This window comes from Chiroxiphia lanceolata, chromosome 2 (assembly GCF_009829145.1).
Source record: "Chiroxiphia lanceolata isolate bChiLan1 chromosome 2, bChiLan1.pri, whole genome shotgun sequence".
Classification (NCBI taxonomy): domain Eukaryota; kingdom Metazoa; phylum Chordata; class Aves; order Passeriformes; family Pipridae; genus Chiroxiphia; species Chiroxiphia lanceolata.
The window spans coordinates 103,057,105-103,069,721 of record NC_045638.1 but is presented as its reverse complement, the minus strand read 5'-3'; the positions used below and the strand labels follow the sequence as shown (position 1 = coordinate 103,069,721).

At 46.0% G+C, this 12,617-nt stretch overlaps 1 protein-coding gene across 2 annotated transcripts; it reads right to left on the bottom strand.

Moving 5' to 3' along the window:
• Window positions 1-844: 844 nt before the first annotated feature.
• CD200 (CD200 molecule) lies at window positions 845-12,571 on the bottom strand. 2 transcript variants are annotated; one of them, XM_032680420.1, is made up of 7 exons: window positions 12,401-12,571; window positions 11,667-11,705; window positions 11,202-11,419; window positions 6,899-7,234; window positions 2,734-3,045; window positions 2,070-2,215; window positions 845-1,153 (listed from the first exon to the last, which is right to left on the bottom strand). In XM_032680420.1, exons 4-7 carry the CDS (start codon window positions 7,218-7,220, stop codon window positions 1,049-1,051), a joined length of 885 nt encoding a protein of 294 aa, XP_032536311.1. In that variant the 5' UTR covers window positions 7,221-7,234; window positions 11,202-11,419; window positions 11,667-11,705; window positions 12,401-12,571; the 3' UTR covers window positions 845-1,048. The 2 variants fall into 2 exon arrangements, with proteins under 2 accessions (XP_032536311.1, XP_032536310.1); XM_032680419.1 differs by lacking the exons at window positions 11,202-11,419; window positions 11,667-11,705; window positions 12,401-12,571 and adding an exon at window positions 8,715-10,068.
• Window positions 12,572-12,617: the final 46 nt, after the last annotated feature.

The following is a 12,617-nucleotide window of genomic DNA, read 5'->3' as shown; positions in this document are numbered from 1 at the left end:
CAAGACCAACATCAGCCAGGTGGTCTCATTTCTCCTTCCCTGGGTCTATAAGGTTTCATGAGCATATGGTGCAATTCAGAGAATTACAGGAGATTACAGCTCAGAGCTGACCTACAGGCTATAAGCAAAGAATTTTCACCATAGGTAACACTTGTTGCCCTGTCATTGTGTATATCTGCCCATATGCAGCACCCACCTCCTTATGCCCAGCAGCCACCTGCATTCCACTGCACTCGCTGCTACACCAGAACAAAACCAAAACACACCAAGCAGCCCTACTACCCCTCCAACTGCTCTTTTATTGCCCTTGCTTCCTCCTGCAGGTGGGTGGGCTGCCTGGAAACACAAGGCAGCTGTGATGGATCAGGGAAATTACGACGGGGGCTGTGGAAACCACTGAAGAAGAGGGGAGAAGAAAACATATTTGTGCCTTTTGCTTTTGCTTTACTTTCCAGGAAAGGCTGGTGGAAGTCAGAGTTGGCACTTCCACGTGCCTGATGACTCTTGGCTTAAAGCCTGTTGCTCCTGGCGCCTGGGTTGCAAGTTCAGGCTGGCTGCAGTCTTGGCCTGATCTCCTGTGCCCTTTGGGGAACAAGTTCAACGCTTAAATCTCACAGCAGTGTGCTGGGCTGCTCCGTGGGTCTTCTGCAGCCCAGCTCCTTGCAGAGGTCTCCTTTGGCCCACCAGCAGCACTTCCCAGGCCAATAGCCCTACAAAATGCTGCCTTGTTTCAGACAATTCCCCCACCTCCTTTTGAGCTTGCAATGTTAAAATATCGGAAAGGAATAAACATAGTGTTCACGCCCCCAGAAAATACAAAGAACAAGTTTCATTAAGTGGATCCACACAGCCAGCCTGAATCTCAAATAAATACTTTACATCTTTTTTCCTACAAAATGGAATATTATAGTGTAACAAAATAAATAAATATCTATTATAAATTGTCCTTTTCTGTGTTACTCTTGGAAAGAGTCACAGCAGGTTTGCTTGGAAGCTTGAGGTGCTGTTGTAAGAGTTTCCCTCTTGCATGTGTAGTGTGGGTAGTTTCTCAGGTGTTCAGTGGTGCACTTGGGCTGGGGGACACCACAGGATCCCACCTGCCTGCAGCTCCATACTGCCTGCACTTCTTGGCCTTGCTACAGGCAGGAAGTACCTGATGGAAGAGAGGTTGTTTTGTTTATTTCTTAAAAATACATGGATGTTTGAAGTGCAAGGGTAAAGATGCTGGCTATATGTATTGTCAAACGGGTCCTTTCATCTCTCTGTGTGAGGAGAGCCTCAAGTTTTCCCCTTGCAATCTCACCAGCAGTCTTTAGCTTGGACCTACGGGCATAATGCCTGTGGAAGACGTATTGTATTTCCTCAACTCCTTCTTTTTGTCCAAAATGCTTATCAAAAGTCAGGGTGTACAGGCTAGGCTTATCCTGCAAGGAAGAGGAGGAACCTTCTCAAAACCGGGCTGTGATTTTCTGAAATGATGCCACCTCACTCAGTGGACCCCCCACCTCAAGCTTGCACCCATCATCATCAGGATGGCCTCGGTGGACAACCAGCAGCGCCTCAGCCCCTACCACAGCGTGGCACCCTGGGCTTTCCTCATAGAGGCACAGTTTTCCTCTAAGACCCCATTTTGTTTGAGACACATCCTCAAAGCTGCTGCCTTTGTGAGCTGCGCTGGGAGTGCTGAGGGAGCTTATATTAGGAGCTGCAGAAGAATGGCCCAAGGGTCTGGCCACTGCTTGCACAACTATTTTGTGCATAAATATAGTAGTAGAGTGACTCTTCTGCCACAGTGTGCCTTGTCATTGACACAGTGAATATTTTCTAGCTGCCAGTGCTGTCAGGTGCATATGGCCTGGCTATGCAGAATCAGGTTTCCCCTTCCCAGCGTGCTGCTGCCCAGCTCTCTGGCTGGAGGCTGCTCCCTGTGTCCCTCTCCAGCCCAGGAGCAGCCTGGGCTGGGCAGTGTGTAGGCAGCCCTGGTGTGGCTGGGCAGAGCTGGATCATGGTACTGAGCCCTGTGACGGTGGGGTTGAGCCCTGCTGCACCCTGGGGAAAGGCAGACCTACCCAGCATGGCCAGGCTGGGTTTCTCTCCGGGTCACGTGAGTGCCTGAGGCAGTGGCAGAGGAGACAGGTGAGAAGGAGGAGGGAAGTCAGGGGAACCAGTACTCCCACTACAATGGCAATAGTGGGTGCCACGGTGCTGTCCGGACCTGTGGGGAAGGCAGCAGGTACTCAGTAAAAAAAAGTAAAAAACCAGCCCAAACCCCATTTCAAACATCTCTTGGCTATTCCCTGAGGTGAGATGGGGTAGATAGGGGCACTGGGACCACATGCCAGCATGACACACACAAACAGCAGTGCCAGCAGACCTGTGCCTGGGGTCTGATGTCATGATCAGGTGTGAGGAACCCAGCCCTCCAAGCTACCCAACACCGGCAAGTCTTGTTGGTGTGTCAGGCTATGTGACAGGGAAAACTGTCAGAGAGGAAGGGAGCCTGGGGCACATCATGGCATATAGGGGGATCTAGCGAGGAGTAAGACATTGTATGCCATAGCCCAGGGCATCTGGATGTTCCCAGGCACCTCCTCCATCACTCCCAAGCCCAGTCCCGGCTGCTCTTCAGGATGCCTTCCCCACCTGTCCCCAACCCTCTGAGTAGTTTTGTGGTCTATCCCAGGGAGTGTTTCTCCATCCCACTTCAGAGCAGGAGCAGAGTTACATACTTACCTTGCTCCAGGCTGTCCGTGGGCAGGACCAGGGTCACATTTAGAGAAGGGTGTTGGATCACGCAGGCGATGGGGTACTCATGAAGGATTTTGGAGGGGGTGTGGGTGAAATTGCTGATAACAGTCACGGTCTGGTTGCTGAACTTGATGTGATATTCCCTTGGCTTCTGCTGCAGGATGCTGGGAAGGTGCCAGGTTATTTTTGGAGCTGGTTTCCCTGTTGCTGAGCAGCTTATCCCCACCACTTTCTCAGAGTCCTCAGCTTTGTCTGGATTGGGTATAAGTTTAGCTTCCACTTTGGGGTCCGAGATGGCTGTAAATGACAAAATGACAAAATGCATTAGTTTCTGCCCACATTTGAGCAAAGAGTATCTGTATTTACAATTATCTTGGAGAACAAGCTTGATATCTCATCTTACTTCCCCCTTCCCAAAGCCCCAGCAGTGACAAATAAACATGAAAGTGATCAGGCAGCAGTGTAGAACTGAAGAGCTAGACAAAAATAAAGGGCAAGGGGCAGAAACATCTGTGTTTCGATTCTGTTATTATCAGCTGCACTGCAGCATCCCAGCTGAGAAGTGGTGATTATGGATGGGTTAAAATCAGTAGGTAGTGAAACTATGAAACTATACATCTTCTTCTCTCTGGAAGAGCTGATCTGCTTGAATGAGTTAAAATTCTTGTTCTTTTCCCTTAAACTTACCTGCAGGATTAGCTTTGCTGCTGTTTGAGGTGTGTAGAGTTGTGGATCACAGGACTAAATAAAGCCCGACCTCATTCATTTACTATGGTTGCGGCTGCCTAGGAAAAATAAGTGTGTATTTCTCATTTTTTGTATGACCAATAGACAGAAACTCAAACCCCACAGGGCTGCTGAAACCTCTGAGAGCAACAAGGAAAGTGTGTAGGGGGATTTCAGCTGGAACTTCTCAAAATCTCCCATGTATGAAAAGACTAGTGTCACAAACAGTTTATGTTTCAACTAATAAACGATCTCTGAACTTCTTCTTTCACTCACGGGATGCATAAAAATAACGTATCCACCCCCAGCATTAACACAGCATTCAAACATTAGGTTGCAAAATTCAAAAGCAGTCAAAGAGAGTAGTCACAGATGTTTCCATAGAGGATGAGCAAAATTGCTTAGTATCTTGCCAGAAACACATGCACTCCATGCCTGCTCTTCTCCAGACTAAGCAGTTCTCTTTCTTCTCACGTTGGACCCCAAAGCATTTTCCTGCAGGGCCAAACTTCTCGCTAGCAAATGTCTGTAATAGATGCACTCTCAAAACCTGTAAGTGCTTGCTTTTGCAGTAAAGTCCCGCTACACTGTTTGCTACTGTGTGCCCGCTGTTGATGTTTGATACACACACTTAAATTAACCGCTTCTTTCGCCTTTCATTAAAATATTTGTTTCCAGTGAAAAAGTCTTTGCAAAAAAGGTTGTGTGCAAGTACTTGCTTTAGTTGCTCTTGAGGAGAAGTAACGCAGATGTTCCCCAATTCGAGCTCTGTCAGCATTCCCAAATATTTGAAAAAGGGAGTTTCTAATGAGGTACATCACTTTGATTATCTATAATGGCTTCTGTAATTAGAGGGAGACTGTCGGGTCATGATTTGCTTTTTATGTTTAAAAACTCTCGACAGTGGTGTCATAGAGACTGATAAAAGCTTATAGGTATTATAGTATGCCTCGTGATGACATCAAGCCTTTTCCAACCCTATGGGTGTTCATCAGCAGCCCTGTGCCTCAGTTTCCCTGTCTAAGAAAGACTGATGGCATTTCTCCAGTATGCTCAAGACTTCCAGGCAAATGGTGGTGTCTATGATAAAGGCAAATCTCTGAAGATGGCCCAGCAAATGCCCAGGGAATTTTGTGACCCAGCAAGTCTTGCCCATTCTTGTGTGTCACATGCCTCTTTCTCCACATCTGCTCCCTCAATCCTCTTCCTGGATTTCGTTCTAATACTCTTTGGCAATGAAGGTTGACAAAACATTTCCAAAGTAAAGTGGAAAGGGAAGGGGAACAGACTGTTCAAAAGAGACCAACCAAGCATGATTGAAACTATTCTATTCCAAAATGGATTATGCTAAAGGGTTAAGAAATTTCTGCTTCTTCCTGGGTTTGCTGTTCCCAACAGGCAAGTCTGAGATCCCTCTAGTCATACCTGTTTCTTTTTTCACAGTGTTATATCCAGTTCTTACAGGGTTTCACTTCCCCTCATCACACAGCGATTGTGCCCATCCCGGAACAGCCTCTCTTGTGAGGGCTGTGTAATAGGGCAATTACCAGCTTGTAAACTCCCTGGCAGTCCCCTCTTGAGGGCAAAGACATGGCAGCGTTTCATTTTCAGTTGGTGACTCTGGCTTGCTTACCTTGCCCTGTGCCCCTGAGCCTTGGGAGATTCCTGCTGGCTTCACACTCCATCACGGGGCACCCTCTGAACTTGTTCAGACAAGTTGTTCCCATCATTATGAGTAAGGGGATAAGGGAGCAAGACCACAGCTTTTAACTAGCATCACATGTATTAGCTTCAATGAAAGATACCATATATGAACCAAAATCTTCTGTCACAGTGCCAAATACTCAGATTGTTCGTGCTGACCTCCCCAGGACAAGTTTGATGCAGTACGTTCCAGGAAGGCGACCATGATCCCCATGAGGCAGCCCCTGGCAGTGGCCCACAAGGCCATGAGAGAGCTGAAACCCTTCTCAGTTGATACGTTTTCATCTGAGATGCAGGAAAAGACGCTTGCATGAGTGTGTGTGGCAGCAGAAAAACAACTTCTTTTTTTAGAAGTAGTACTCTGGTGAAGGATGAACCGGAGCCACAAGGCTGGTGGTTTTGGTAAGAAATTCCCCCACTTGGAGAAAAAAAAAAACCAACCAAACCAAACCAAAAACAGAAACAAAAGAAATCTAACTTTGTGTTCAATTTACATGATAAAGAAGAATGGGATCCTGCTGCAAGGCACTTCCATGTTTTTCCTGTAATGTATAGCCAGTGTTTACCCTCCAAGTGACTCAGAGCTGGGTGTCTTTAAGAAACACCTTCCTCTTCATGTATGAAATATTGTATGAATTTATTGTCATTTGTCTTTTCTGGTCTAGGAGTTTTCCCAAAAGAAGGGAAAAAGCACTTTTGTTCCAGACTTGATTTTCCCCTGTATTTCCCTCCACCTTTCCCCTACAATCCAGGAGCGTCTTTTCTCCACACGGAGGACTCCAGACACGTGTGTGGACACATGGATCTGTGTCTTTGTCAGCTGAAGGTACTAGGGATAAGCAAAATACTCTGCAGAGGTCATATCACCAGCGACAGGTCACAGACACTGATATTCTCCACATGGGACATTATCTTTGGCCAATGTCCTCACAACAGAGTATTCCATGAGGAAGTCAAGAGCCAACAGGTTGGCTTCAGAGCACATTTAATGTCTCAGCTTTCTCACAGGCAGCAAAGCAGCAGCCTTCCTCAAAAGATAAGCAGCTTTTCACTTGTTTCACTTGAGTTCATCTATTTGTCTTTATTTCAGCTTGTACTTGCTAGTTGACGATTAGGTATGAAGGTGACAAATATTGCCACCTTGACTCGTGATTTGTTTCAACTATCTTCTTTAAGGTAGTTAATGCTGACTTGTGCAAGATTCATGTGGCAAATCTCACGAGCCCTTTTCCTGACCCCAGCACAACTACTGTCTTTTTTACTATTGCTTCAAAATGATCTTTCAACTATCCTGGTCATGCATATGCCTCTTTGCCTTTTGAATACTTTGCGATTTTTTTAAGACCAAATGCAGACCAAGGAAACAATTGCCTGAGTTCCAGGCTTAGGATGTGAGAGCAGCAGTGAAATTAAGGAGAGGAGCGCAGGGTTCATGGCTGTGGCCAGCCAGCTGTCACCACAGGACTAGGGAAACTTGGAGGAAGTTCATGGGTTGCACATCAGCTTTTGAATCTCACTGTTGCTGACTTGAAAGGGAAGAAAATTAAATAAATGTTGAGTGCTGGTTTCTGGTCAGAGGTAAAACCAGAGAGGGGGAGAGAGCCAGAGAGGAAGCTGAGCCACTTTTCCCATAGCAATGTAGCAATGTCAGGGAAGGTTTTTCACAGGGAAAATTACTTGGTCCTCAGAAGAAAGTCTGTACACAATTACAGTGCCTTACCGTAAACCTTGAGACACATCCTGCCAGTGACAGCCCCGGAGGGAAACGTGTTGAAGATGCATTTGTAGCATCCTTCGTCTTGGAGGGTGACTCCATGAAGGGAGATGGCTGAGGCTTGTAACTCGCTGTGGGCGAAGCTCACGTGGCTGACATAGCCCTTGGCTATCTTCTGGCCGTTCATTGTACTGTAAGTCGCTATGTTGTCTTCAGGCCCATCCGTCTCCTTCTGCCAGGTCACCTGTATCACATCTTCTTTTGTGACTGACTGGCATGAAAAAGTAACGTTTCCTCCTGCCTGGACCGACTGGACTCTTCTGTTCATCACCTGCACAGAGGCTGCGAGAGAAGCAGGTGCCACACTCAGCATTTCTCACTCTCATCTGCAGCCCACCCCCAGCAGAGGCCCCCACAGCCCTTCACCCTCACTTCCAACCAGAGCAACTCCGGAGGATTTCTCTGCCCCTCCATCCAGAGAAAAAAATTAAAATGCAGCTTGAAAGAACTACTCCAAGAGTTTTACTGGACCTGCTACCTCTCACACCAGGCATCTCACCAGCCTGATACCTGTGCTGCAGAGAGCACCCCTGAGAAAGGCAGCTCTGGTGCTGGGAGCCACTGATTTCTGTCTGCTAGGACCGCTATCCCACAGGCACTCACGGAGAGGTTCCCTAAAGTTTCAGCTGTGCTAGTGACCAAACAGACATCAGGCCATTACCTCTCTCTTAGCCTTTCTGCGGTGCAGAGTGAAAGAAATCTGTAAAACTGCTAAAAATTTTGTGTCTCACTTTATGCTGTGCATTCACACTTTTCAGAGGCTGGCAAGAGAACAGAAAACCAGAAAGAAACAGCAAAGTGGGGAGACCAGAGGCAAACTGCATTTGTCCTGCTATCTCAGGCTTGAGGCCATGCAGCTGGGAAGCAGCTGCTGAAGAGACCTTGCTGAAGGCCCACAGGCAGAAAACTTCCACAGCATAAATGCCATGGTATTAAAGGTCTCTAGGGAAAAGAAAAAACAGTCTCCTCTTCCAATTTATAGACCTGTGAAAAAACTGCTAAGGGTACAGGCAAGGAAAAGGGATGCTCCCAGATTGACAGCTCAGCTCCGCAGTCCTCTTAGGGTAACAGTTTTCAGAGTTTATTTGTGTACATCAGCAGGGGGAGGAAGATTACAGCAAGGACAGGTGCATCACTGAAGACATATAATTCAATGTATAAGAACACTAAATATTTTTGCAGGCTTTAAAGAGGAGTGAGGCTGTCTGCAGTGCCCAGAGGTACACTTGGCTAACCCACCCAACAAAGTGCTCTCAGGTTCTCACTGAGGCCATGGCCAGGCAGATCTCCACCAGCTACCCAAGCTGTACCAGTCATTTTGCTGTGCCATAGTCAGAATACAAATTATGATCGTGAAAGCTAGTTTGAAAGTAAGTCAGCCTTTTATATACGATTTTTAAATACAAAACCAGCGTAACACATACATACTTTTGGTGGCCTAAGCAGATACCTACAAGCAATGTTTGGCCGGTTGCAATAAATTTGTGCATCTCTCTGGAGCTTATAAATGCACTGGTGGTAAATTAAGCAGCAGATGCTGTCAACGCAACGAGCAGTGACATGCCTGAAGCTCCAGGCATTGCAGACTGAGCATTGCAGTCGTGTGCAGTGCCACAAGTGCTGTGTCACCTATGGACTTGCCCCAGGGGGGTGAGAGATGAGGACTGTAGCATCCAGCAGTACAGAAGGCTGGCAGGGCCACTGAGGTCCCTAAGGCCATTACAGTAATGACACAGACACACAGACAGACAGAAGGAGTTACCTGATGTAACGGCCCAGATGCTGGAGAGGAGCAGGCAAGCGACCATCATCATCTCAGCTGTACGCTCAGTGGGATGAAAGAGCGACTGATGCCTCGAGTGTGACTTCCCCCTTTTTATTCACTGCACTCTTACTCTAGGGACATTCCCACACCCTTCAACTACAGTAAGAGTAGTTGAAAAAACTTCCTGCCCCTCTGACAATCAGCTGAATAACAAAATTTTTGGGGGACATGACAACAAACGTCAGAGTCAGAAACTGACAATTTCCCGGCTGGGCTGCTAGACAGACAGGGGGAATGGGTTTTTCACAAGCACCTTTTCTATAAGGTTGGGTTTTCACAAGTGCCTAAATGCAAACACAGATTTCTAAGCCAGCTGAGTAGTGCCTGTGAGTTGCAGGATGAAAGGCCACCCTGGTCCTGACCTGAGCTCTAGGAAAGGAGTTCGGGTCAGTAGTCATGCTGCAATCAGTAGTGCAAATGTCCCCAACTCAGAGGACCCAGTTAGAGCTCGGCACCCTTCGTGTAAGTCAGTTGACACCCAGGAGTTGCTGATGCTGCTGTAACAACTCTTTTTCTAAGTTAAGGAGACCAGAGCAAGCCAAGGGCCAGACCCAGGACCTAGGTCATATGTTGCCTCAGAGAAAAAGCAGAGCTTTGGTCTCCCCTTTCTTCCATTGAGGTTGCCCCCATCTCCAGAGGTCCATGATCCCTTCCCAGGCCTGTCCCTAGGAAAGACAGGCCTGCTGTCCCACAAGCACACGCCTTCGTCTCCATCCTCACTTGAGATGACATTAAAATAGGTGACACAGCTGGTTTGAGCCATTGTTTTTGTGCATTTTTGCTTTGTCATTGTTGCTCCTGTGTTTCCCTTTTTTCTGTGGGTTGTGATCATATTGCCGAAACCAGTCAAACCCTCAGCCCACGGGTGGCTCACACACTGCATAGTGGGGCAGCCAGCCAGTGACACCTCATTTGCTAATCAAACTTCTACTGGTAAACTGTGTCTCGTGTTTCTGCTTCCTGATGAGGTGGCTTACATTTTTGCAAGTTCTTACTACTCCAAATGACTACGATTGCAATTAAAATGTTTTCTTTCAGTCAAATGGCTGCAGAGATCAGCCTTGAATCATGCAAATATTTTGGGGGAAGCCAGCGGGCCCAAGCCATAACTTTACACAAAAAATTCTCAGACGTGCTTACACATTTACACTTCCTTTTCTCTTCCCAAGAGGTAATTAATCTGAATACCAAAACAGCTCAAGTATCAGTATGCCTTTAAAGAAACATTTTGGATGTGCTTTTGAGTAAGTTCAGTAATTAATTACTATCAGTCTACAAAACTGCAATTGCTTCATACTTGTCATGGTTTGAGACAAATGACAATACTATTGTCTTTTTCATTTGAGGTATCTTGTTTTCCTTTCCTTGAGTTATTTTCATAGTTGCATTTTCATGCAAAATTTCTGGAAGGGCATTCTGGCCTGATCAAAATGTGAAAACAACGTAAAAATGGTTCTTGTGGGGTTTGCCAGACCATTTTACAGCTATTAAGCAGTACGATTAGCTCCAACAGGCTCTGGACCAAGACTCAGGAAAAAGACAGAAAACTGCCAGCCCTGAAATGGAGATTCACAAGCAAATATTTAATTTCTGATTGTCAGCCTCTCAGAACTTTCAAAACTGAAATGAACCCCCCCCCCAACCATAATCCATTGAAGCTTTGCTGTATGTCCTTTTGCAGCAGAGTCTCTTAGCAGGGTGCACATTATCTCTGAAAAGATTTATCACAGGCTTTGTTGATGTCCTAATCTTGGTTCTGCTACAATTTCGAAACAATAGTTTAACAGGAGAACTTTCCACAAGCTTGCAGACACTGTCCTTGTAGCTGACACCACTTAGTGATCACAAAAGGAACTGCATTTGATTTTAAAAAGAATTGCAAGCCCAGTTGATACATAGGAAATGCTCGTGTCGACTTTAACCATCTTATTTTCTGCCAGAAACACTGAAATCTTCCAATACCCTGAAATCTGCGTGCTGCTAGAGCAAACAATTCTTGATAAAGATCAGTCCTTCAGTCTTAGCAAAGGATGAAGAAAAATGGTGGGAAAAATTTCTTGGCTCCATTTGCAGCACCCCTGTATACCCAGCATAACTGGTGATAAAAGCCATGCGTTCTGGCTGCTCTTTCCAAGCTCTGCCTTTTTCCAGGTTCTGAGCATGCAGAGACCTCCCTACCAGCCTACATGGGAGGGTGTCTGCATGCACATCTGACTGCTGCAGCATCTCTTTCTGATCCCTTCCCTTTCTCCAGGGACTGGGCAACATCAGCACTTGATTAATTACTTTAAACACAAGGCAGGCAGAAATATGAGATCCACTCATTAACCCCACCACTTATTTAAATTTTGTATCTTTAAATGCATCTATTCAGACAGTTCCTGCTCTGTTCATCTTTACACAGACTTTTGGTGGATTACAGACCTCTTCCTTCCTTGTCAGTCAAATCCCATACTCCTCTGATTCAGTTGCACAGCATCTTCATTTCTGAGAACTGCACACCATGCCTGAGCTTCAGTCACATTTTAAAATCAGTGAAAGCTTGGGAATAAACCAGGCAGAAGATTGTTCTGCAGCTACTGCTTGAAAAACCCAGTGATTCACATTCATTTCTTCCTTTCTGCTCCACCAGGATGTTCTCTCTAGTTCCCAGTAAATCAAAAAAGGACATATAAGAATTAATTGCACAGTCATGAAATGCCAACTTTTCCCCACAGCCCAAATGACTAATGGAGTTGATGACTTGTATGGATGAACTTCCAGAAAATGTTCCCAATGGGAACCACTGAGGCACAATTGGAGTCTAAAACATTGTTTTGTCAACCATCAATCTAAACCACTGTTTTTTTAACCACCCAAACCCAGGTTAACAACTGGGCAGCTACCTACCTCATCAGCAGAATTCAGTGCCACCTCTCAAGGCATTGCCTGTAAAGAGAACAAAACAGGTGGGGATGTTTTCATCCACTCCTGATTTGCACTGACTTTTGGAGGTTGGTTCACCAGCACTAGTAGTAGGTACTACCACTGGGAAGCAGCTTGTCAAATGCAATTGAACAGGCCTGGAACTTCATAACATGTTTGTAGGTAATGCCTGCATACAGCAAATCCCTCCACATCTCCACTGAGTTTGGAGAGGTGCAGTACTGGGGTAAAGACAGTATCTGCATCTACCAACATATGCTCCAGCCTATGTCACTGCACCAGGGTGAGCTGCAGCAGGACCTGCAGTCTGCAGCCAAGGGATGCTGCAGGACTGAGTGGGGCTCATCTGGGCTGGGTTACAGACAAATTGTCATGTTTGTGCACAAGTTTTAGATCAGAGAACACAAGGGTAGTTTATCCACAGACACAGCTGTTTATCATGTCATGTTTGGATTGGAGGTATTTGATCTGTGATCTCTTCCCAAACTGGACTTCCTCCCTCTGCTAACACGCTGCTGTCAGCTAAAAGTTACAGCTGCTGCTGCTGAAATCGAGTGTGGGACTGCCTAGTAAAGTGCAAAAGAGGAGAAAAGGAGGTGGCTAATAAGCTGAGACCTAGCCTGTGGTGATGTACATCTATCTGCAAAACTACGTGTTCCCAGGGGACACCATCCTGTTAAGTGCCCAACCCTTCTTACCTCTGAGTTTTGATGAAATTGTTGCAGACACCTAAAGTCTTACAGAGATTTGTTTTTCTTTTCCAGCAATGTACCACAATTAGAATGTGTGAACAAAAACTTGCTCGTTCCCCAGACCACCGACCCTGCAAATAGTATTTCTGGTTCTTCTATTTTATTTCTTCCTTGTAGCCGAGGAGGAAGAGAAAGGGATAAAAATGATAATAATTAAAAAAAA

Bases quoted from the DNA above. Each gene is read 5' to 3' on its own strand.
- CD200 (XM_032680419.1), bottom strand. From the start codon at position 8,766: ATGATGATGGTCGCTTGCCTGCTCCTCTCCAGCATCTGGGCCGTTACA. The intron at 7,235-8,714 runs GTAACTCCTTCT...CTTCTCTCGCAG, and splicing joins CATCTGGGCCGTTACATCAG to CCTCTGTGCAGGTGATGAAC. The intron at 1,154-2,069 runs GTAGGTCTGCCT...CTCTTCCATCAG, and splicing joins ACCCAGCCTGGCCATGCTGG to GTACTTCCTGCCTGTAGCAA.